Raw genomic sequence first — 26,151 nt, 5'->3', positions numbered from 1 at the left:
GACTCACAATGGTTTGATCCACTGCCAGTTCCTTAGCTTGCTACGTAACTTCCGTGAGGTTCATCCAGTCAATCGCGCACACACACTAGCTGAATATGCAGAGCTAGTGCGCAAATATTAACTATTAAGCTAGCTAGTGCCTATTCCATTTATGTGGCGTCGTCAAAGATGGAATCAGCATGCAGATGATGTAAGTTAGTGCTTCAAAGTCCCAGTGATAAGGTTAGCGATAAACTGAAGTCCAAACTGAACAGAACTACTCTCTCTTCTACCATTGTCTTAAATATATTTAATGGTCTCGTTGCAAAAGCTAAATTGTCGCAAGGGAGCTTTTATTTATTTTATTTCACCTTTATTTAACCCGGGTAGCAAAGATTATAGCAAACACCACTGAAACTGAATTGGTGCTCGCTAGCTTTGCAAATTCAGCTATTGTTGGAAGCCAGCCAATATGAAACAAACTATTAAAATTACAAAAGGTTGCAGCATATGTTGTGTAAATGGTGAACTCATACAGCTGTCAACTCGTCATTTTAATCCGTTTCACATTTGCTAGCTACCTTTTAGATTGAAGCCCAAATAGAATGATTGAAGATGATAGAAGCCCATCACCTACTGTAAATAACCTACACACTGTGTGTGTAGCCAGCCAGCCAGCCAGGTAGAAAAATGGCAGAAAAATAAAAGACGGACATCAGAGTATTTTTCAATACACCAAAACGCATAGTAAGAACCCTAGTAGCCTAATATCTCAAAGACTAGTTGATAAAATGAAATTCTAATGGAAATGTTTCACAATGATGTCATTAGGCAGAGCAGGCAACAGATGGCACACAGACAGCAGAGTTGGGGACAGATATGCAGGGACAGACTGGCAGAGACAGGGAGTCTCAGGTAAGTTTGTTGAGTCTTTGTTTGGCAACATTATGAAAGGTTCTCAATTTTTTTTTTACTTGTAAAATAGGAACATAATTGGAAAATGCCATGGATATCCCCACTCTCAACTTAAACTGGTGACTGAACTAAGATTTGTTAAAGGCAATGGTATTCCTGTTGTGATTAGTTGTGTAGTTTTGGGTACCGGTAGTTAGGAGTACAGCAAACACCTTATTTCTTTGGTTCCTCAATATACATTTACCATATTACAATGTAGGCTATGTGTTACAGCACTACTTTTGGTGTCCCCCTCAGGAATTGCTCTTGAGAAAATGTCATGTAATTGTCCCCTCCAAAGTGGATATCAGATTTTCGCCCCTGGACCCCAGTAAGCCTAGCTTTCGCCATTGGCGTCGTCTAATGGAGATCCTAATGAATCCAATCAAAAACAGGGTGGTGAATGTGCAAGCTTGATGATTTCTTCCCAATAAATATCGAGGGTCTTATTCTAGTGACATGATGAAGCTTGGCTGCTGTTTGAAAAATATAAATAATATCGCTCTTAACCATTATAAATTCATAATGGGGTAGCCTACGCACTTTATCTGCGAGCTGTTGGCTAGAGCACATGTGCCAAGAAAGATTGGGCATTTTCTATAAAACAGTTTTATGACAAAACCATCAGTAGAGTTGAACATGCGATGGAAACCCATTTAACCTGTATTTTTCATTCGGTAGCCTACATGGGAATGTAACGGTAAAAGTTTTATGTGCACTAAGTCATCCAGCACTGCCATTCATCTGTAAAAAGTCAGTTTGATAGAAACATATCTCTGATGGGAAAATTTGAAATGTTTTTATGCATTTGAGAATGAGAATATTTGCATTAAAATCTGTCGCAAATTGGATGGAAACCTAGCTATGGATGCTCCCCACCAGTGCTCCCCCAATCGTAGAAATACAGATATCATGACTCCACTGCTGTAACGCCTTAGCAGGCAGCTGCTGCTTTGTTGATGTAGTAGCCGAAGCTTGTATTAGCCTAGCTTGCGTACATAACATGAACTACTAACTAGCTGACTATTATTTATCTATATTTTCTAACGGAGCTATCAAAACAAACTGAGATCGGAATGACCATTTCCTGTCAGTTTGATATGCATTTCCTGTTGCGAAATAGCTAGCTAGCGGTTCGTGTGCAGCCTGCTAGCCGTTAGCTAATTGTAGCTAGCTAGATGATGTGTTGTAGTAGGCTTGGAAATAATCATATTTGCCGAAAGACATTGAATATGGAAGGATCGTGTAACATTTGCACGTTGCACCGGGGATATATTGCAACGGACATCATTTTTGGAGGATAACCTGGATAACCTTAGCTACATGAAATGTAATAAACTAGCCGCGGAGTTGGAGGGACCCACAACCCCCTGAACAGCTGTATTGATGGAGAAATGTCCTCCAAGACGATAGCAAATATAATACTGTACAAGGTTTAGCGGAATTATTTTAGTTTGCTATCTTGTCTCTATATCTAGTCTGTCAAGCAAATAGTAGACGGGTCATTCCGAGATTGCTAGCTACTTAGTCAATGATGAGGTAGCTAACTGCTGCCAGTGCTGGTGAAGAAATCACAGCTGTTTTGGCATCTGCAAACAAGACTGGCTGTGTCAGACAAACCTTCGGCCTTGTCCAGAAATACAAGATTTGTGAAACTGGCACAATACATACATTTGTGAAACTGGCACAACTGTAAACAAGGACATTTGAGCAGTCTGTATTGAAGTGAGGATAATTTATCCTGATCATCGAGATCTGACATAACTATAATGAGGAAGTTTTTTGATTCATCTCGTCGGGAGTTGGTCAGTTCTGGACCTGGGTCTGGAGGGGGTAGCAGTGGATCCAGCCATGCAGGTGGCAATTTAATTGGACGTTCATGTACTATTGGGCGGCACCAAGTCACTATTGAAGAAACAGTGGCCGAAGGTGAGATGTAGGAATTGATGCGTGTCTTTTGGAAACAATGTTTTGATGTTCATGTTGACTGAGAACATGTCATGTGACATTTCAGTCAGACAGCAAACTGCAACAATGGTCAACATCAATCAGTCATTACCAATCAGGTAGCTGCTGCATGAAATATGGAATGATGGAATTAATTTATGCTCAAGCCAGAGGCAGGTCTAGGTTTTAGTTTGATATGGCTACAGTATGCCATTGGTAAAGACATACTGTTGTGTCAACTTTCCACATGATGTACTCCTATTCCTGACACTCCTACATCTGACACACCCAGCCCAATGACCATTTCACTGTAGATGGATAAGCCATCGTGCCATGTTGTTTGTAGTGTGGCTTTCATGGCATCAGTTTTGAGGATCAAGTGTGTGGCTGCTGCAAGATGTGACTTATGTCATATCAGTCAAATGACTGACAGCTCTGTCATTGTTGGAGCAGCAGCTTCATTTGGCAAATTTGTTGGCAGGAAATCCCCTTACATATTAGGCACTTAAATGGACTCAGGAACAGTCTGTTTTCGGTGTTCTATGAATTATTAAAATGAGTGACCATGGACACGAGAAGAGGCTCACTAGGAATGATAGCTACTTTTCAGGTACTGAAGAGCACTGAGAGAGATGTTTGGGGTGTCAAAGAATTTTTACTCTTAAACAAAAGTCCATTGGGCACATTAAACCTGGTATTTTTGTACTTTTGACAACCCAATACCATGCAGATCAAGTTGCTGATCGTTTGATATCACTCAGGTACTTGGTAGTGAAGTCCAAAGAATCTGAAGATAATTGTACATTTACATTTTAGTAATTTAGCAGACACTCTTATCCAGAGCGACTTACAGTAGTGAGTGCCTACATTTTCTTACTTGTCCTCCGCAAGCGCCATGCTATACCAACTGAGCCACACAGGACCATAATGCCTTGATGTGAGGAAGTGATGTGACATTAATCCCTGACTCCCTGTACAAATTGTGCAGTGGTGTAAAATCACCTCTCAAAACAGTATATTTTTCTCATTAAGCATCTGGCTTGGATTCAATTCCATGTAAACTCAGTCAAGCCTTTAAATGAATGAATTAAAGAATAGAAAAATAAATGGGCTTAGTCTTTGAAAATGGCAAATGCATAACCTAGCCTAAAGAAACACAATCATATACATACAAATAAATGCCCGACCCCAGTTCTCACATAACACTACCATTTTGTATCATACTCCTGAGTGAAAGGTAATACACCTGCCACTCTATCCCCAGGTGAGTATGTGTGTATGTTAACGTGAGCGTGTGAGAGAGTAGAATGCTGCATGCTTGGAAATTGCAGCGTACGCATTATCCTGCACTGTGGAGTAATTTGTGTGGATTGTGTTCACTGATAGGGTAATAATGTAGCCCTGACATCTTGTAAAATGAATTTACTTTGCACAACCTTAAAGACTGCACCTTTGCTCTAACAACCTCAGTTCATGATGACAATGTTTCTATCACTTTCTCACATCCAATGCTTTTGTTGACGAGTAAGGCAAATTGCATCTCATGATTTCTGCCTATTCTGTCCATCCTTTTAGAGTGCCGCTTTGCAGTGTAAACAGAGTCTGAAACATGCTGAATGGAGACAGTCTAGCCTATCCCTGCCCCGGTTTTAGCTCAGAAACTCCCACTGCAATATAGTATAGATCTACACAGTACACTGCAGTTTCAACACATTGACATTCAACACCATTATGGTATAACATGTAGGCTATCAACATTGAGTTACTGTAAATCCTATGCTAAGATAGTTAGGCTAGATATACTGTAAGCTTACAGCCTACAGTTGCACTGAAAATGACTAATTAAACATGATGCCACAAAGACAGTTGGCAAAAGATGACAAATAATGCTCTTATGGATTGGTGTGTATGGAATGGTTAGGCCTATTTGATTTCTTTACTTCAATATCTTGTCTTCTAGTCATATACAGTTGAAGTCGGAAGTTTACATACACCTTAGCCAAATACATTTAAACTCAGTATTTCACAATTCCTGACATTTAATCCGAGAAAAGATTCCCTGTCTTAGGTCAGTTAGTATCACCACTTTATTTTAAGAATGTGAAATGTCAAAATAATAGTAGAGTGAATAATTTATTTCAGCTTTTATTGCTTTTATCACATTCCCAGTGGGTCAGAAGTTTACGTACACTCAATCAGTATTTGGTAGCATTGCCTTTAAATTGTTTAACTTGGGTCAAACGTTTCGGGTAGCCTTCCACAAGCTTCCCACAATAAGTTGGGTGAATTTTGGCCCATTCCTCCTGACAGAGCTGGTGTAACTGAGTCAGGTTTGTAGGCCTCCTTGCTCGCACACTCTTTTTCAGTTCTGCTCACAAATTTTTAATGGGATTGAGGTCAGGGCTTTGTGATGGCCATTCCAATACCTTGACTTTATTGTCCTTAGCCATTTTGCCACAACTTTGGAAGTATGCTTGGGGTCATTGTCCATTTGGAAGACCCATTTGTGACCAAGCTTTAACTTCCTGACTGATGTCTTGAGATGTTGCTTCAATATCTTCACATCATTTTCTCCCCTAATGATGCCATCTATTTTGTGAAGTGCACCAGTCCCTTCTGCAGCAAAGTACCCCCACAACATGATGCTGCCACCCCCGTGCTTCACGGTTGGGATTTTGTTCTTCGGCTAGCAAGCCTCCCCCTTTTTCCTCCAAACATAATGATGGTCATTATGGCCAAACAGTCCTATTTTTGTTTCATCAGACCACAGGATATTTCTCCAAAAAGTACGATCTTTGTCCCCATGTGCAGTTGCAAACCGTAGTCAGGCTTTTTTATGGCAGTTTTGAGCGGCCTTTCAGGTTATGTCGATATAGGACTCGTTTTACTGTGGATATAGATTTTTTTGTACATGTTTCCTCCAGCATCTTCACAAGGTCTTTTGCTGCTGTTCTGGGATTGATTTTAACTTCTCGCACCAAAGTACCTTCATCTCTAGGAGACAGAACGCAGGTACACCTCCGATTGGTACACCATCCACAGGTACACCTCCAATTGACTCAAATGATGTAAATTAGCCTATCAGAAGCTTCTAAAGCCATGACATAATTTTCTGGAATTTTCCAAGCTGTTTAAAGGCACAGTCAACTTAGTGTATGTAAACTTCTGACCCACTGGAATTGTGATACAGTGAATTATAAGTTAAATAATCTGTCTGTAAACAATTGTTGGAAAAATGACTTGTGTCATGCACAAAGTAGATGTCCTAACCGACTTGCCAAAACTATAGTTTGTTAACAAGAAATTTGTGGAGTGGTTGAAAAACTTGTTTTAATGACTCCAACCTAAGTGTATGTAAACTTCTGACTTCAACTGTAGTTTCATAATGAGACGGGAATCAAATCAAATGTTATTTGTTACATGCGCCGAATACAATAGGTGTAGACTTTTACAGTGAAATGCTTACTTACAAGCCCTTAACCAAATATGCAGTATCAAGAAAAATACATGTTAATTAAAAAATAAGAAATAAAAGTAATAAATAATTAAAGCGCAGCAGTAAAAGTCACCATTATAAGAGTATTTATTTAATCTTCCGCTCTTCTATCCCCATTAATTTCAATGGCGGAATGCAAGCTACAACATTCTAAACTGAAATCATCGCCACAAAAGAAAAAATCGGAATGTTCAAACTAAAGCATTTTGAGAGCTTAAAAACAAATTCTATGGATTATTGAAGCAAAAGGCAAGGTTTAGACAAACCCAAACTGCTGCAAACCAAATGGTAGCCTTGTAGCATGAGGAAATATTCTCTAGATGCTTTTTTCTAGGGGAGATTAAGTTTATAAATTGACTGTCTGGCCTGTGGGACAGTGGATGCACATTTTATAACATGTTACAGTACTGACTCTAGCCTACTATTCATTGATTGCACTTCCGTCACTCGGTTGCGTCATGCCATTGTTATGAAAGTTCTCAAAATGCCTCCGCCATATTGCTGCTCAGACATTCTGAATAGGGGCTAATAACTGTTTTGTCAAAATTAAACTATATTGGTCTGTAAATACGATGATATAGGAGTTGGCAAATAATTAGTAGGAAACAACTTTGCCATCATTATGATGTCATCAAATTTACTTTGGAGTGATGGCAAGGTTTAGAGCGATGGCAGTGTAGCCATTAGCTAGCAGTTAGTCAAAAATAGATACCAATGCTAACGTTAGCGTTCTAAAATTTCGTGCTGTCCCTTTAATCTTAGCTAGCTAGCTAACGTTATAGGCTACGACATCTAAAGTCAATCTGGCGACATCACAATAGCTAAGTTTCCAAATTTTCATGCAAATATTCAAGAATCCACATAAAACAATGCACATTTTCCCACCAGACGTGCGTGGTGACGTACACTAAGTGTACAAAACATTAAGGACACCTTCCTAATATTGAGTTGCATCCCGCCCCCCTTTTTTCCCTCCCTTTTGCCCTCATTTCTTTGGGGCATGGACTCTACAAGGTGTCGAAGCGTTCCACAGGGATGCTGGCCCATGTTGACTCCAATGCTCGCCATAGCTTTATGAAGCTTACTGGATGTCCTTTGGGTGGTGGACCATTATTGATACACACGGGAAACTGTTGAGCGTGAAAAACCCAGCAGCGTTGCACTTCTCGACACAAACCGGTGCACCGGGCACATACTACAATATCCCGTTCAAAGGCACTTAAATCTTTTGTCTTGCTCATTCACCCTCTGACAATCCATGTCTGAGTTTTCTCAAGACTTAAAAATCATTTATTAACCTGTCTCCTCCCCTTCATCTACACTGATTTGAAGTGGATTTAACAAGTGACATCAATAAGGAGGGATCATAGCTTGACACTCATTCACCTGGAAAGAGCAGGTGTCCTTAATTTTTTTGTACATTCTGTGTAGTGCACAAAAAAATACCTATTGCCATTAAATTCCCATGTACCGAATAAAAAAATACAAGTTAAATGGGTTTCCATCACATTTTCAAATCAACTGATGGTTTTCTCATAAATACATGTTGTGTTATATAGCGAGTGTACCCACTCTGGTGCCCACTACGCTATTTGTGCGCTGTTGGCTAGAGCGCACATATAGCCTACATCAGGGATGTGCAACAGAACTCATCATGAGGGGCTGCAGTGGCTCCTGGGTCTACATACCCACATCCATACACCTCAGCTTGCGAGCAAAACATTTTACTTTTTCTGTGCATTTTGCCATTGGGCATAGAGAAACTAGCTATTTTCTAACTAATTTCATGCAATTCTTCTCATTTTGCCATGGTCCGGAAAGAGAAATGTGCTGTTTTAAAGATCATTTCCTGCAATTCTACACATTTTGCCATAGGGTGGAGGCAAATGTTTGAAGTTTTTAATATGATAATTAATGATCAAATAGGCCCTACCCCGGTCAGTAGTTCGACCATGCTTACTAGTTTAGATAGCTGGCCGTTAGACTAACTTACCATTCTAAAAACATTTAACTGACGTGGGCTAATTGAGTGACTGCTAATTCACAACCAAATTTCAAAATTGTGTATTCGATTATTCTAACTCTCAACGGTAAGTTGAGATCCCGACTGAGTCCATTTGAATGGATTTTTATTTGGATTTCATGTAATGGACATACACAAAATAGTCCAAATTGGTGAAGTGAAATTAAAAAATTACTTTTTTCCCCAAATAAAAAAAAAAAACGGAAAAGTGGGGCGGGCGTATGTATTCAATCCCTTTGCTATGAAGCCCCTAAATAAGATCTGGTGCAAACAATTAACTTCAGAAGTCACATAATTAGTTAAATGAAGTCCACCTGTGTGCAATCTAAGTGTCACCACTCTTCCACAGGATCTTAGTATATATACACCTGTTCCAAAAGGCCCCAGACTCTGGAACACCGCTAAACAAGGGGCACCACCAAGGAAAGCGGCACCATGAAGACCAAGAAGCTCTCCAAACAGGTCAGGGACAAAGTTGTGAAGTACAGATCAGGGTTGGATTATAAAAAAAGATCCAAAACTTTGAACATCCCACGGAGCACCATTAAATCCATTATAAAAAATGGAAAGAATATGGCACCACAACAAACCTGCCAAGAGAGGGCCGCCCACCAAAACTCACGGACCAGGCAAGGAGGGTATTAATCAGAGGCAACAAAGAGACCAAAGATAACCCTGAAGGGGCTGCAAAGCTCCACAGCGGAGATTGGAGTATCTGTCCATAGGACCACTTTAAGCCAAACACTCCACAGCGCTGGGCTTTATGGAAGAGTGGCCAGAAAAAAGCCATTGCTTAAAGAAAAAAAGAAGTAAACACATTTGGTGTTCGCCAAAAGGCATGTGGGAGACTCCCAAAACATATGGAAGAAGGTACTCTGGTCAGACGAGACTAAATACAGGGAAATTCTTGAGGGAAACCTGTTTCAGTCTTCCAGAGATTTGAGACTGGGATGGAGGTTCACCTTCCAGCAGGACATTGACCCTAAGCATACTGCTAAAGCAACACTTGAGTGGTTTAAGGGGAAACATTTAAATATCTTGGAATGGCCTAGTCAAAGCCCAGACCTCAAGAATCTGTGGTATGACTTAAAGATTGCTGTACACCAGCGGAACCCATCCAACTTGAAGGAGCTGGAGCAGTTTTGCCTTGAGGAATGGGCAAAAATCACAGTGGCTACATGTGCCAAGCTTATAGAGACATACCCCAAGAGACTTGCAGCTGTAATTGCTGCAAAAAGTATTGCCTTTTGGGGCGTTATGCACGCACAAATAGTTATGCACGCTGAAGTTTTCAGTTTTTTGTCTTGTTTGTTTGTTTCACAATTAAAAATATATTGCATCTTCAAATTGGTAAGCACGTTGTGTAAATCAAATGATACAAACCCCCCCCCACAAAATAGGAAAAATGCCAAGGGAGTGAATACTTTTGCAAGCCACTGTATATACAAGTATTCAGACCCCTTGCCTTTTTCCACATTTTGTTACGTTAAAGCCTTATTCTTGAATTTATTAAATTATCATTTTCCTCATCAATCTACACACAATAGCCCATAATGACAAACTGAAAACAGATTTATAGAAATTTGGAAAATGTATTAATAATAAAGAACAGAAATACCTGTCATTACTCTCCTGTGAGGATCCAAGGATCATGTTACAGTGGATGAGCTTTCAATAGAGCCCCCTCACCCGTGGGGGGGGGGTATGATAGCTCACGTCAATTGTAAATTGTAGGCAGCAGGCGATTCCTTTTGGTTTCTAGTTTGGGTGAATGAAATGTTTCTTTGTTACAGAAGAGTTTGCCTCCCAAAACTTCAACATCAAACAATTAACACTGGGACAATATATTTCAACATCCGAATGTTGGGAATGATAATAAGTGGAATATGGAAAATTATTGTCTATTTTGTGATGTCATTAAAATTGTCATAATGACATAACGAAACATTACAATTACATTACTTGAAGAGTTTTTACACTGTGTATATCTGGTTTACATCCTTAACGTTGTATAGAAAATATCAAGGATAAAGAGAATGTGTTTGTGACGATAAGATTGTGATTTTAGTTCTCTAACAAGATCATAGTAAATTATCATAACTTACCTCGTAACTAGCCATCCCCAGGGAGCCCAGAGAGCGTGTCAGCATGACGTAAACTCCCCTTTTTACCCGAGGGTATAAAGGGTTGTGTTAAAAATTAACATATCAGACTAAAACAGACCACAGCTGCAGCGAGGTCTACGATCGTCACGACCCCGGAACGCAACACGAGTTTGAAGAAGACAAAAGAACCTCTAACAATCCAATGCTATGGTTGAGTAGCTGTTCTAAGTACTGTATCTAAGAAGGTGAATTTAAGTAGGACCATCCGGTTATTCTCTTCAAATCATCGTTGCCTACACTCCTTTCATCACCACTCTGGGATCATCAACACGGGTGATTAGCCGTCCTCAGGAGACCACTCTTCCAGAACGAGTGTAAGTAAACAGACAACTGAGAAGAAGGACATTGTGACCTCTTGTGGACAATCAGAGAAGAAGGCCATCCGAAATAAGAAGGCCCAATCGAACCCTTCTCAATGCACGTAAATAATGCACATAAATACATGCATTACTTCTTACTCAAAAGAGCGGCCGTTCGGGGCAAGGTATTAGGGCTACTCTAAGTGTAGTTTGCAAATGTATCCAAGTGTTGCTTCTCTTACTCGCTTTCTCTCTCCAAATCTCCATCTTGTAACAAGTGTCATATTGTGTTAGTCCACTAGGGACCTGTTGTCATCGCATTAAGTTTCTAATCGATAACCTATACCGTGTGTATATCCTATGTTATAATTTCATTTCTTAATAAATAAATAATCAAATCAATTTGTGTGGTATAGAATGATCAGTAAGACTCGGGTTTCTGCAGATTCACGAAGTCTGCGATGTTCGAAATGAGACTCGTATGAGGAAATTATTAATTAGTGACTTTTGATTTATATTGTATTTTTTATTTTATTTTTTTAATTCCAGTCCCCCGTCCCCGCAGGAGAGCTTTTGCCTCTTGGTAGGCCGTCATTGTAAATAAGAATTTGTTCTTAACTGACTTGTCTAGTTAAATAAAAAAATGTTTAAAAAAATGATATCTATATATTGTTGAGTTCATTCAGGAGACGGTAACTCGTTAAACAACTTCTCCCGTGGTGCGTGTTCCTAATGAGTTAATTGTTACGTGATTCATTTAATCTAATAACAACTAAACATAGTAGGTAATTATTCGATGTATAACAGTCATCACATTAATGATAGTCATATCATGACATACCTTATTTACATAAGTATTCAGACAAGTGGTGTAGCTTCAGCCGGGGCAGCCAGTGCAGTCACACCAGGGTGAAAATCAGTAATGTATCAACATAAAAGTGGAAGGCCAAAAATGAGAAAGCAAAGGAGGTATCAAAATGCAGTTCAAGTGCAGCCATTGCTAGCACAAGCAATGTAGCGGGACCAGAAGAGGATGTAGGTTTATCGTTGCCAGCAGCAGCTTTTAGCTGGTCAAGTGAGCCAAGGCCAAGCTGTTCCATTGTGCCAGAAGAAGCAACTTTGACAGAGGAGGATACAGGTTGTCAGGTATCGGTGGATACGACCCTGAGCACAAGCCAGGCCGGACAAGCTATCCCGGGCCAGGCGGGGAGGAAGAGGAGCAGGGCGAGGCTAGAATCGTGGCGGCTGAGGAAACAGGTGGAAGTGGGACAGACAGCCTTTTTACCTATCCAACTGATGGGGCATTATGCAACAAATGTGGATGCAAAAGTTAAACGGCACGTTATTGCATTAGGCTCGTGTAAGCCTACTGGCCCATTCCCAAGAGTTGACGAAAGGCGGTATTTTTCCGAGTCGTATTACACCACTACAACCAAGGCTGGAATCAAATTACCATGTACAATGCTATGTTATTTGGTCAAGCTAGATTGCGCGTATTGTTAGCCTTGCTGCCTGATCGGAGTGCCCTTTTCTTCTCTGATGCGTGGGTGAATGGGGTGAGAGATTGGCGCCATCTTACATCCAAAATAGCATGTCATGAGACATCCCAGATTCACATGGGTGCCTGTTTGGTATATGAGTAATGAAGCTCAATGGCACTATTGACGCAGAAATGGAGAGAGGCGTGCATAATACAGCACATTTCTGGTGACAGGTGTTGGAGCTCGTAGTTAATGTAACTCTCACACTTGCATCATGTAATTTGGCGTTCAGAGGGCACCATCGAAAGCTGGGGCAGGCCAACAGTGGGAATTTTATCAGTGTAATTGAACTGCTGTCATTTTACGACCCAGTTCTGAAATAACTTTTAGAACGCCCCGCAGGATCCGTTAACTATCTCAGTCTTCAAATCCAAAAGCCGAGCGAGTGAAGTGTGACATTCAGGGAGAGATGCAGGAAGCCCCATTTTTAAAATATTATTATGGACACCACATGTATCCAAAGTAGACCAGTTAAACCAAGTTTATCGCTATGTGAGAGTGATGAGGGATGCAAATAATGTCGCCACAGATCTGACCATCACAGAGTCGTTTTGGGGATTTCTGGAGACTGCTGACACATCAGCAGCTGAGCTTCAACATAAAATCCTGGGCAGCTTTGAGGATAATGGGCCGGATATTTCAAAATGTCGTGGGCAGGGGTATGATGGAGCTGCTAACATGAGTGGAGTTTATTCGGGTGTGCCGGCCAGAATATCCGAAAAAGAGCCGCTTGCTGTTTATGTGCATTGCGCAGCGCACCATCTTAACCTGGCTCTCAACGACTCTGTCAAAAATGTGCCAGAGATTAAACAGTTTTATGATACTGTTAAACTGTTATACACCTTCGGGCGTAGAATAAGGAGGGGGTCAATGTTGAGTGGTATACTTGATTTTGCATCAGAAAAATAAAATGTAACTCTAAAACGACTGTGTCCCACCCGCTGGTCATCTAGATATGAGTCCCTTGCAGCCCTGAGATACAGATATGTGGACGTAATGAAGGCCCTCACTAAGATTGCGCCTTTAAGCGACAAGAAGGACGAGAGGGATGATGCAGCAGCACTGAAAATGTGATTTTTTTTTTGTCGTTCTGCAGACTAAGGTTTTAGAAAATCTGAACGTTGTCTACAAAATGCTACAGGCCAAAGACGCAGACCTGCACAGGGCAGTCAGCCTACTCGAGGACATGATAGAGGTCCTGTCCGGACTTTTTGAGAAGGCCAAAGTCACTGCAAGGACCCTTGCCACAAATGGGGAGCTCAGAACGCATTTGAAGACACTCGAAGAAGGAAGGCGAGGCGTCATTTTGATGAGCTATGCAAGGACAAGCGACTGTCTGATGGGAGAGTAGTTTTAGAGTCAACGTCTTTAATGCAAACCTTGACATCGTTATCCACCAGCTGTCAACCAGATTTAAAAGTCTGCGGGCAACATCGAGTCTGTTTGACTCCATCCATCCCACTACCCTGGCCAACGCAGATGATGATGCGCTCTACGAGACAGCCAGCCGGCAGACTGAACATTACAGCAAAGATAAATCAGCAAGCTTCCCTGGCCAATTACTCTCTTTCAGGGCCTGTTTTAAGAAGGAAATAACAAAGCACACTGCAGTGAGAGACCTGGCCAAGATGCTCATTGTGGATTACAATTCAGTCACTGCTACATTTGGGGAAGTAGTTACAGCGATGCTCCTTTTTATGACTCTGCCTGTAACTGTAGCCAGTGCCGATCGCTCCTTTTCCAAACTGAAAATAATTAAATCATACCTGAGGAGCAGCATGGGATAGGGGAGACTGAGGGGGTTGGCCATTCTGTCCATTGAAAACACCAGAGCCAGGACCATGGATTTGAATGCCATAGTCAACGAATTCGCAGAGCGCAAGGCCCGTCGAATGCCAATCAAATGAGTGAGTAAGCTTATATTTTTACAGGGCAGGCTACCCAGACAGCCTATATAAATCAAGCTTTATTGAGATTAATTGACATCGCTTGTCAATCTACGACTATGCTCGATCTGTCTTTGGAAACCATGTTCTGGTGCACGGCCGCTGAGCCATTTCATTGTCATCATAGCCTATATGTTTAACTAGGCTATCAGAATAATAGTAAGCACATACGTATCATATACTGTTAAAAGGCATGCTGCCATTTAAGCAATCTGTTTGAATGCTCCACTTGATTGATTTGCTGGTGTTTTTGCTATAGGCCTCTGCGGGAGGCAGATCATTTGAAATACCTACATGTCAGTTTTGCCGCCGTGCGTAACTTCAGCGAGCGTGTACTGGGTCATTAGCTGCGTTTTGGTGTTTCTGTCAAGAGATTGAGCTAAATATTTATGTTTTATAATATAGGCTATTGCCTATTATTTGCAGATAAAATAGGGTGTTTTTTGACCGCTTTGTGCTTTCCGTGGTGCTGATCGATTTATACTGGTTAATTTCTGACCGCCGTCCATGGTGCTGAATGTATTGGCTATATTGCGGCTTCTCTGGTAACAGCTTCAAATGTGCCCTCAGATTAGGTTCTGCTCTGCTGTTACAATGCTTAGTAATATTAACACACAGCCTTACCAACAAAATGATTACAATTTTAAGGGAAATATGGGTAGTTTGAAATCTGATCGTCTGGCTTCATTGCACAGACGGGTTAAAAGAGCTTAGCGGGGAAAAACAAAAGGCGGAAGAGTATGTTTCATGATCAATAACTCATGGTGTGATTGTATTGCATGGACAAAACCCTTCAGAGTTTCTGTGTTCCCCTGACCTGGAATCACAATCAAATGCAGACCTCATTATCTCCTGAAAGAATCCACAGCTGTTTGCATCACGGCTGTGTACATCCCCCTCACAGGTCGACACTACGCTGGCCCTCGGGGGGGAAATACACAGGGGACTTTGAACAAATTGGAAACAGCATATCCCAAAGCTTCGTTCGTTGTAGCCGTGGAATGTAACACGGTTATGTTATATTTCAGTCTTCTATGATGTACAGTGCCTTGCGAAAGTATTCGGCCCCCTTGAACTTTTCGACCTTTTGCCACCTTTCAGGCTTCAAACATAAAGATATAAAACTGTACTTTTTTGTGAAGAATCAACAACAAGTGGGACACAATCATGAAGTGGAACGAAATTTATTGGATATTTCAAACTTTTTTAACAAATAAAAAACTGAAAAATTGGGCGTGCAAGTGTAAAATGGTCTTCCCTGTGGCTCAGTTGGTAGAGCATGGTGTTTGCAACGCCAGGGTTGTGGGTTTGATTCCCACGGGGGGCCAGCACAAGAAATAAAATGCATGAAATGAAAATGAAATGTATGCATTCACTACTGTAAGTCGCTCTGGATAAGAGCGTCTGCTAAATGACTAAAATGTAAATGTAATGTAAATGTAATGGGTGGTGATAGGGGCCTGTAATTTATTTGGGCACCTGGGCCCGTCATGATTAAGCTACGCTACTGATTCAGACCCTTTGCTATAATAATTGAAATTGAGCTCAGGTGCATCCTGTTTCCATTGATCATCCTTGAGATGTTTTTACAACTTGATTGGAGTCCACCTGTGGTAAATTACATTGATTGTGCATGATTTGGAAAGGCACACACCTGTCTATATATAAGGCCCCACAGTTGACAGTGCATGTCAGAGCAAAAACCAAGCCATGAGGTCGAAGGAATTATCTGTAGAGCTCAGAGACAGGATTGTGTCGAGGCACAGGTCTGGGAAAGGGTACCAAAAGAATTATGCAGCGTTGAAGGTCCCCAAGAACACAGTGGCCTCCATCATTCTTAAATGGAAGAAGTTTGGAACCACAAAGACTCTTCCTCGAGCTGGCTTCCCGGCCAAACTGAGCAATCGGAGGAGAAGGTCTTTAGTCAGGGAGGTGACCAAGAACCCGATGGTCACTCCGGCAGAGCTCTGGAGTTCCTTCGTGGAGATGGGAGAACCTTCCAGAAGGACAACCATTTCTGCAGCACTCCACCAATCAGGCCTTTATGGTAGAGTGGCCAGACGGAAGCCACTCCTTAGTACAATGCACATGACAGCCCGCTTGAAGTTTTCCAAAAGGCACCTAAAGGACTTCCAGACCACGAGAAATACGATTCTCTGGTCTGATGAAACCAAGACTGAACTCTTTCGCCTGATTGTCAAGCGTCACGTCTGGAGGAAACCTGGCACCATCCCTACGGTGAAGCATGGTGGTGCCAACATCATGCTGTGGGGATGTTTTTCAGCAGCAGGGACTGGGAGACTAGTCAGGATTGAGGGAAAGATGAATGGAGCAAAGTACAGAGAGATCCTTGATGAAAACCTGCTCCAGAGCACTCAGGACCTCAGACTGGGGCGAAGGTTCACCTTCCAACAGGACAACGGCCCTAAGCACACAGCCAAGGAGTGGCTTTGGGACAAGTCTCTGAATGTCCTTGAGTGGCCTAGCCAGAACCCAATCGAACATCTCTGGAGAGACCTGAAAATGGCTGTGCAGCGATGCTCCCCATCCAATGTGACAGAGCTTGAGAGGATCTGCAGAGAAGAAGGGGAGAAACTCCCCAAACACAGGTGTTCCAATCTTGTAGCGTCATACCCGAGGATGTAATCGCTGCCAAAGGTGCTTCAACAAAGTACTGAGTAAAGGGTCTTAATACTTATGTAAATGTGATTATTTATTTTTTATAGATTTGATAAAATTTCTAAACCTGTTTTGCTTTGTCATTTTTGGGTATTGTGTGTAGATTGACTAGGGGGAAAAAACGATTTAATCTATTTTATAATAAGGCTGTAACGTAACAAAATGTGGAAAAATTAAAGCGGTCTGAATACGGTCTTATTTTGGTCATATTGGTCCGCAGGCCTATAAAATGGGGGCCACATTTTGCCCATCCTGATTTACATGATGAGATTAGTATTTTATAGACAAAGGAGCGAGATTCGTTTTATTTGTCATATGCCAGCCAAGCATCGGTTTTCATGTCACCAGAATAAGACACCTCAATATTTATTGGAAATGAGCATCAAGCTCATCACCTTGCACTTTCACCACCCTGTGAACCTCATCATAATTTGTCATCTATAGCTTAATAAACTGCATCCTTTCCTGTCATCGCATGACTCCATGTTTACTTTGATATGATGGTTATTATATCAATATTTGCACATTAGTGCTTTCACCGACAATTATCGCATAATTCATTTTACTGACACAAAAAGATCCCAACTTGTCTAGCATATTTTGTTCTGTCTACATTTTGAAAGTTTACTGAAAAATGTTCTGTTTCCATCAGGCCTGTCATGACATTTTGTATCTGATGTACTTTACTCACATAAAAAGGTTGGATTTAAACATGCTTAATGCCCCAAAAAAATCCTACAAATGATTTGCCTCCTTTTAAAGATCATCGGGTTTCCAAGCCCAAAACATTATCATGGTGTCTTTTTGTTCTAGTTTCATGAGGAATCATCAGTAAAGCCTTTTATCCCACTACTATAATTTGGTCGGCAGGTAGCCTAGTGGTTAGAGCGTTGGGCCAGTAACCGAAAGGTTGCAAGATTGAATCCCTGAGCTGACAAGGTACATATCTGTCATTCTTCCCCTGAACAAGGCAGTTAACCCACTGTTCCTAGGCCGTCATTGTAAATAAGAATTTGTTCTTAACTGACTTCCCTAGTTAAGTAAAGGTAAATAACTAGCCTCAATTGTTCAACACTAGCCTCTTACAATGTACATGTATAAACTTACAATGTACATGTCTAACATAATTATTCTACAGGAAAAATTAGCCTTTCTGATATAATTTTTTTTAGCACAGAGATTTTGCCAACATTCCAAACCTCTTTTTTTAAATTTTATTGAACCTATATTTTATCAGGGAGTCATACTGAGACCAAGGTCTCTTTTACAGATGAGCCCTGAATTACATAAATTACAGTAAATACACACATCCACATAAATACAAAATGCAAGCAGATCTTGATACCTGAATACACTTGAAAGTGATTTGTTCATGACGTAGAATATCTCGTATATTCAGTTTTCTCTATTACTTCAGACTTCCAATGGTTGCTTGCCTCCAAACACTGAACATTTAATTAGGTCTCATTCACTCTATATCACAGGGGGGTTTGCCATTGTGTTCCTGGTACGAACCAGCCAGGGGCTCCGCTGTGCCCTCAAGAGGATGTATGTCAACAATGAGCACGACCTGCAGGTGTGCAAGCGAGAGATCCAGATTATGGTGAGTTGCTGTGGGATTACCCCACGGCATGCTTGAAAAGGGAGCTATTATGTCTAGTTCTCTCCTTTGCTCACATGAAAACACATGCATGACACGCATACAGGCAGCTCTACAAACTCTGCAGCACCTTATGTATCAGCAATGATGATTTGCAACCATATTTTCCTCAGGAGACAAAGTTTGAATTTGAGTGGCATGATAATGTTCACTCTGACTTTTTAATGTAATGTGGTTGTCCTTGTGCTCTCGCAGAAGGACCTGGTCGGCCATAAGAACATTGTTGGCTATCTGGACTCTAGTATCACCACTTGTGGAGGAGGAGATGTGTGGGAAGTGCTCATCCTCATGGACTACTGTAAAGGTGAGTGCTTACTGAAGGATCTGTGTTCAATCAAGTGTAGTTCAGTCCTCAAAAGTGACTATGAAAGATAGAAATAAAGGCGGGCCACTGTCACTCCACTTGTAGTCCACATGAGGGCGCTTTCTGTCTATATTCTGTCCTCCATATAGGCCTACCGCTATTGTGGTGACTTTCTTTAAATGTTGTGTTTAACCGTTCAGTTTTTCCACAAAAAATGTGAAGGTGTAGATAATGTGATTGTTTAAGTGTATCTCTAGGAAATACTGGTTTTAAATCAAAGCCCTGTTTTTTCAGGACTGTTCAGATCAAACCATTTTTTTACTTCTGTCTTTGTATCTTTGCAACTCATTTGACTTCTGTGCTGCACCAGGTTATTATCCATTGTGACATTGGGCTTTCTAGCACTCTTTCACTCCAAGGCTAACTTTACTTATCACGCTAACAGCTAGTCAAGCACGGCCAATCTGGGGTCATATATTTCATTCTTCCTTTCGTTCGCAGAATAATTTAATCTTAATAATGGAATGATAGAGCAGCCTAACCTTTTCCGCTCTATGGGAGAACTGTCACAATGAAGAGGACACTTAAGTGTTCATTGAAAGACAACACATGTCTGAAATAATTAAAAGGTTGTGAGGTTATTAATTGGCTCTTTAAGTTTTGTGTATTGGACAATTTTTTATTTAATTTTATCTCTGTGGCTCAACCTTGAAGACCATACATACTGTAGAGACAGTTTTATAAATCTATCAACATGTTGATAATACAATGTTTGATATACTGTACAGTAGATCCTACTTCTCAGACTGCATTTCCTTCAGTGAGCTTTATCCCGATTTTTATACCGTCATCCCGTTTCTGTACCATACCGGGGTGTACGATTTTACCAATTGTGCACACAAGGGGCGCTATTTCAACAAAAAACAAATAAATATATATATTTTAACTCAGCAAAAAAAGAAACGCCCCTTTTTCAGGACCCTGTTTTTCAAAGATAATTCGTAAAAATCCAAATACCTTCACAGATCTTCATTGTAAAGGGTTTAAACACTGTTTCCCATGCTTGTTCAATGAACAATAAACAATTAATGAACATGCACCTGTGGAACGGTCATTAAGAAACTAACAGCTTACAGACGGTAGGTAATTAAGGTCACAGTTATGAAAACTTAGGACACTAAAGAGGCCTTTCTACTGACTCTGAAAAAGACCAAAAGAAAGATGCCCAGGGTCCCTGCTCATCTGCGTGAATGTGCCTTAGGCATGCTGCAAGGAGGCATGAGGACTACAGATGTGGCCAGGGCAATAGATTGCAATGTCCGTACTGTGAGACGCCTAAGACAGCGCTACAGGGAGACAGGACAGACAGCTAATCGTCCTCGCAGTGTAACAATACATGCACAGGATCGGTACATCCGAACATCACACCTGCGGGACAGGTACAGGATGGCAACAACAACTGCCCAAGTTACACCAGGAACGCACAATCCCTCCATCAGTGCTCAGACTGTCCGTAATGGGCTGAGAGAGGCTGGACTGAGGGCTTGTAGGCCTGTTGTAAGGCAGGTCCTCACCAGACATCACCGGCAACAACGTCGCCTATGGGCACAAACCCATCGTCGCTGGACCAGACAGGACTGGCAAAAAGTGCTCTTCACTAACGAGTCGCGGTTTTGTCACATCAGGGGTGATGGTTCAGATTCACATTTATCTTTGAAGTAATGAGCGTTACACTTTTAGCCACTTAGCCAGCAAGTTAGCAAACCAAATGCATAGCTGGAGCCCCTGAGCTGGATGTAATTTATTTGACACATCTTAGATTTTTTATAGTTCTACTTAACTTATAGTTAGTTATAAGCAGTGGCGCAGCACGCACCCCAGCAGCCCACTGCGATATTGAAAATCATATTGTCGGTATTTTGAAACACCCTGGTATACGGTATATTGCCCAAGCCTAGTGAGCTTCCACATCACAGCTATATAACACCATGTGCAACCTCTGAGTAAAGGCCCCTATTGTGAAGTGGTCATTTTAGATTATCAAGAGACTGAGTGTCTGAGTGCAAGATAGGTTTGACAGAGTGTGGCTGTAAGCTCCATTCCCAGTGTGTGTTCAGTAATGAAATTGTGTGGTGTATCTTTGTAGGAGGCCAGGTGGTGAACCTGATGAACCAGCGTCTGCAGACAGGCTTCACCGAGGCAGAGGTACTGCAGATCTTCTGTGATACGTGTGAAGCCGTGTCTCGACTGCACCAGGGCAAGACACCCATCATCCACAGGGACCTTAAGGTATGGGGAGAACAGATGTCGGATCTTAAATTGATCACCCGGTTGCAGGAGAACTTTCCTGCATTGCGGGAAATGTAAAACTTATAGTGTATTTGAGGTTTAAAAAAGCTTCTGAAGTTTGTAATTTCCACTTTGATATTTCAGACATGATTTTCCCTTATGAAAAATGTATCAACCCTCCCCCAAAATTCCATTAATTATAATTCACATGAAAATTCACTGTTGCTGCAGGGTTATTTTCCTACTGTAGCAAACTGGCTCAAATTAAGATCCTACATCTGTAGGACCCCTCTCCTGTGTTTTCTCCCACCTCCCTTCTCTGCTCTTGCTCCCTCTCTCCTCATCTTCTTCTTGGCTTAGTCTTGCTGTTATATAGGCAAGCTGTTACCGGAATTTAAATATGCCATTCAGCAGACACCTTTTTTTTATCCAATTCACGTTATATATTTTTTAAATAGCAGCCATTACGTGACTCATTCTGTAGTTCTCTGGCTCTGTTTGACTCTTCTTCTCCTTTGTGTTTCTGCAGGTGGAAAACATCCTGTTACATGATAAGGGTCACTACGTGCTGTGTGACTTCGGAAGCGCCACCAATAAGTTCCAGAACCCACAGACCGAAGGAGTGCCAGTAGTCGATGAGGAAATAAAAAAGTTTGTGAACCTAGTCAGAAGTTTACATACAACTTAGCCAAATACATTTAAACTCAGTTTTTCACAATTCCTGAAATTTAATCTTAGTAAAAATTCCCTGTCTTGGGTCAGTTAGGATCACCACTTTATTTTAAGAATGTGAAATGTCAGAATAATAGTGGAGAGAATGATTTATTTCAGCTTTTATTTCTTTCATCACATTCCCAGTGGGTCAGAAGTTTACATACACTCAATTAGTATTTGGTAGAATTGCCTTTAAATTGTTTAATTTGGGTCAAGCGTTTCGGGTAGCTTTCCACAAGCTTCCCACAATAACTTGGGTGAATTTTGGCCCATTCCTCCTGACAGAGCTGGTGTAACTGAGTCAGGGTTGTAGGCCTCCTTGCTCGCACATGCTTTTTCAGTTCTGCACACAAATTTTCTATAGGATTGAGGTCAGGGCTTTGGGATGGCCACTCCAATACCTTGACTTTGTTGTCCTTAAGTCATTTTGCCACAACTTTGGAAGTATGCTCGGGGTCATTGCCCATTTGGAAGACCCATTTGCGAACTAAGCTTTAACTTCCTGACTGATGTCTTGAGATGTTGCTTCAATGTATCCACATAATTTCACTACCTCATGATGCCATCTATTTTGTGAAGTGCACCAGTCCCTCCTGCAGCAAAGCACTCCCACAACATGATGCTGCCACCCCCGTGCTTCACGGTTGGGATGGTGTTCTTCGGCTTGCAAGCCTCCCCTTTTTCCTCCAAACATAACGATGGTCATTATGGCCAAACAGTTCTATTTTTGTTTCATCAGACCAGAGGACATTTCTCTAAAAAGTACAATCTTTGTCCCCATGTGCAGTTGCAAACCATAGTCTGGCTTTTTTATGACGGTTTTGGAGCAGTGGCTTCTTCCTTGCTGAGCGAACTTTCAGGTTATGACGATATAGGACTCGTTTTACTGTGGATATAGATACTTTTGTACCTGTTTCCTCCAGCATCTTCACAAGGTCCTTTGCTGTTGTTCTTGGATTGATTTGCACTTTTCGCACCAAAGTACGTTCATCTCTAGGAGACAGAATGTGTCTCCTTTCTGAGCGGTATGACGGCTGCGTGGTCCCATGGTATTTATACTTGCGTACTATTGTTTGTACAGATGAACGTGGTACCTTCAGGCGTTTGGAAATTGCTCCCAAGGATGAACCACACTTGTGGAGGTCTACAAAATGTTTTCTGAGGTCTTGGCTCATTTCTTTTGATTTTCCCATGATGTCTAGCAACGAGGCACTGAGTTTGAAGGTAGGCCTTGAAATACATCCACAGGTACACCTCCAATTGACTCAAATGATGTCAATTAACCTATCAGAAGTTTCTAAAGCCATGGCATAATTTTCTGGAATTTTCCAAGCTGGTTAAAGGCACAGTCAACTGTGATACAGTGAATTATAAGTGAAAAAATCTGTCTGTAACTGTAGGAAAAATTACTTGTGTCATGCACAAAGTAGATGTCTTAACCGACTTGCCAAAACTATAGTTTGTTAACAAGAAATTTGTGAAGTGGTTGAAAAACGAGTTTTAGTGACTCCAACCTAAGTGTATGTAAACTTCTGACTTCAACTGTATATGCGTACCATTTCCTGCCATTTCATTACTTTTGAAAAAAACTTTTTTACAGCCATAGAAAAGTCCTTTCAAAGTCCACCTGAGCTGAGCCTTTTCGAATTTAGTGTTAGTTAGATAAAGCTTATGATGTTCTTAATCTTCCTGTTTGTGACCTTGTGCTGTTCTCTCTCAGGTACACCACTTTGTCATATCGTGCTCCTGAGATGGTAAACCTCTACAACAGCAAGATTATCACTACTAAAGCTGACATATGGGTGAGTGGACGTGGTATTTTAGATCTAGGCTTTAGTCATGGTTTCAGTGCCAGCTTCTGATTTCTATGGGGCTTTTTTACAATCAACTTTTCAGCAATTTGTCACAGAATACCCAAGAAAATGTTCTAAAATATAGATAAACTAAATGAAAACTTATAGCAAGTCTTTGGCAAGTGGCAGTGGCAAGAGGAATCTCAGGTAGTTGGTACAGTAGGACATTTGAAAAGACATAATTGTGTGGAGAAGCCTTTTCCCATGTTGTTTCTCAAGGCATTTGGATGTTTGTTCTAAATGTTATGTAACTTAATTAGTGTGTGTGTGTGTGTGTGTGTGTGTGTGTGTGTGGAGGCAGGTAGCCTAGAGGTTAAGAGCATTGGGCCAGTAACCAAAATGTTGCTGGTTCGAATCCCAGAGCTGACTAGGTGAAAAATCTGTCGATGTGCCTTTGAGCAAGGCACTTAACCCTAATTGCTCCTGTAAGTTGCTCTGGATAACAGGGTCTGCTAAATGGTGTGTGTGTGTGTGTGTGTGTGTGCTCCCTCCAGGCAATGGGCTGTTTGCTGTATAAGCTGTGCTACTTCACTCTACCCTTCGGGGAGAGCCAGGTGGCCATCTGTGATGGCAGTTTCACCATTCCTGACAATTCCCGCTACTCCTACGACCTGCACTGCCTCATCCGTCAGTGTTCCACCACTCACTGTATCTGCTATGAAAATTAGTGTAGATTCTATAGTGCCATTACATATTTTAGAAGTACACTATATATACAAAAGTATGTGGACACCCCTTCAAATTAGTGGATTCGGCTGTTTTAGCCACATTGGCTGACGGGTATAAAATCGAGCACACAGCCATGCAATCTCCATAGACAAACACTGGCAGTAGAATGGCCTGACTGAAGAGCTCAGTGACTTTCAACGTGGCACCGTCATAGGATGCCACCTTTCCAACAAGTCAGTTAAATGTTTGCCCTGTAAGAGCTGCCCCGGTCAACTGTAAGCGGTGTTATTGTGAAGTAGAAACGTCTAAGAGCAACAATAGCTCAGCCTTGAAGCGCTAGGCAACACAAGCTCACAGAATGGGACTGCCGACTGCTGAAGCGAGTCGTGTTTAAAAATCGTCTGTCCTCCGTTGCAACACTCACTACCGAGTTCCAAACTGTCTCTGAATGTAACATCAGCACAAAGCTGTTCGTCGGGGGCTTCAGGAAATGAGTTTCCATGGCCGAGCAGCCGCACACAAGCCTAAGATCACCATGCCCAATGCCAAGCGTCGGCTGGAGTATTGTAAAGCTCGCCGCCATTGGAGCAGTGGATGCGCATTCTCTGGAGTGATGAATTATGCTCCACCATCTGGTAGTCCAACGGACAAATCTGGGTTTGGCGATGCCAGGAGAACGCTACCTGCCCCAATGCATAGTGCCAACTGTAAAGTTTGGTGGAGGAGGAATAATGGTCTGGGGCTGTTTTTCATGGTTCGGGCTAGGCCCCTTAGTTCTAGTGAAGGGAAATCTTAACGCTACAGCATAAAATCAAATCAAATTGTATTAGTCACATGCGCCGAATACAATAGGTGTAGACCTTACAGTGAAATGCTTACTTACGAGGCCCTATCCAACAATGCAGTTTAAAAAAATACAGATAAATATAAGAAATAAAAGTAAGAAGTAATTAAAGAGCAGCAGTAAAATAACAATGGCGAGATGGGGGGGTACCGGTAGAGTCAATGTGCGGGGTCACCGGTTAGTTGAGGTAATATGTACATGTAGGTAGAGTTATTAAAGTGACTATGCATAGATGATAACAACAGAGAGTAGCAGCGGTGTAAAAGAGGGGGGGGCAATGCAAATAGTCTGGGTAGCCATTTAATTAACTATTTACCGGTCTTGTTAAGAATTCTCATGGCTTGGGGGTAGAAGCTGTTTAGAAGCCTCTTGGACCTAGACTTGGCGCTCCGGTACCGCTTGCTGTGCAGTAGCAGAGAGAACAGTCTCTGACTAGGGTGGCTGGAGTCTTTGACAATTTTTAGGGCCTTCCTCTGACACTGCCTGGTGTAGAGGTCCTGGGTGGCAGGGAGCTTGGCCCCGGTGATATTCTGGCCCGTTCGCACTACCCTCTGTAGTGCCTTGAGTTTGGAGGCCGAGCAGTTGCCATACCAGGAAGTGATGCAACCAGTCAGGATGCTCTCGATGGTGCAGCTGTAGAACCTTTTGAGGATCTGAGGACCCATGCCAAATCTTTTCAGTCTCCTGAGGGGGAATAGGTTTCGTCTTACCCTCTTCACGACTGTCTTGACCTTCTAGACATTTCTGGATTATTTTAGACGATTGTGTAGTTCCAACTTGGTGGCAACA

At 41.6% G+C, this 26,151-nt stretch overlaps 1 protein-coding gene across 7 annotated transcripts in view; it reads left to right on the top strand.

The window, feature by feature from the left end:
* The first annotated feature begins 1,888 nt into the window (after positions 1–1,888).
* LOC106568237 (AP2-associated protein kinase 1) overlaps positions 1,889–26,151 on the top strand; it is a 110,094-nt gene continuing 85,831 nt past the window's right edge. For 3 of the 7 annotated variants that reach the window (XM_014138407.2, XM_045692399.1, XM_014138406.2), the window contains exons 1-7: positions 1,891–2,862; positions 18,514–18,632; positions 18,885–18,993; positions 21,140–21,282; positions 21,812–21,933; positions 23,717–23,798; positions 24,344–24,476. In XM_014138407.2, coding sequence (XP_013993882.2) covers positions 2,703–2,862; positions 18,514–18,632; positions 18,885–18,993; positions 21,140–21,282; positions 21,812–21,933; positions 23,717–23,798; positions 24,344–24,476 — 868 coding nt within the window. In that variant the 5' untranslated portion in view covers positions 1,891–2,702. Of the gene's footprint in view, positions 2,863–18,513; positions 18,633–18,884; positions 18,994–21,139; positions 21,283–21,811; positions 21,934–23,716; positions 23,799–24,343; positions 24,477–26,151 lie in introns of all 7 variants that reach the window. The other 4 variants (XM_045692400.1, XM_014138408.2, XM_045692401.1 and 1 more) reach the window with 3 other exon arrangements.

The sequence above is a fragment of the Salmo salar genome, chromosome ssa13 (genome assembly GCF_905237065.1).
Source record: "Salmo salar chromosome ssa13, Ssal_v3.1, whole genome shotgun sequence".
Lineage (NCBI taxonomy): Eukaryota > Metazoa > Chordata > Actinopteri > Salmoniformes > Salmonidae > Salmo > Salmo salar.
Note: the sequence above shows the minus strand (reverse complement) of the source record. Positions and strands in the feature narration are given on the sequence as shown.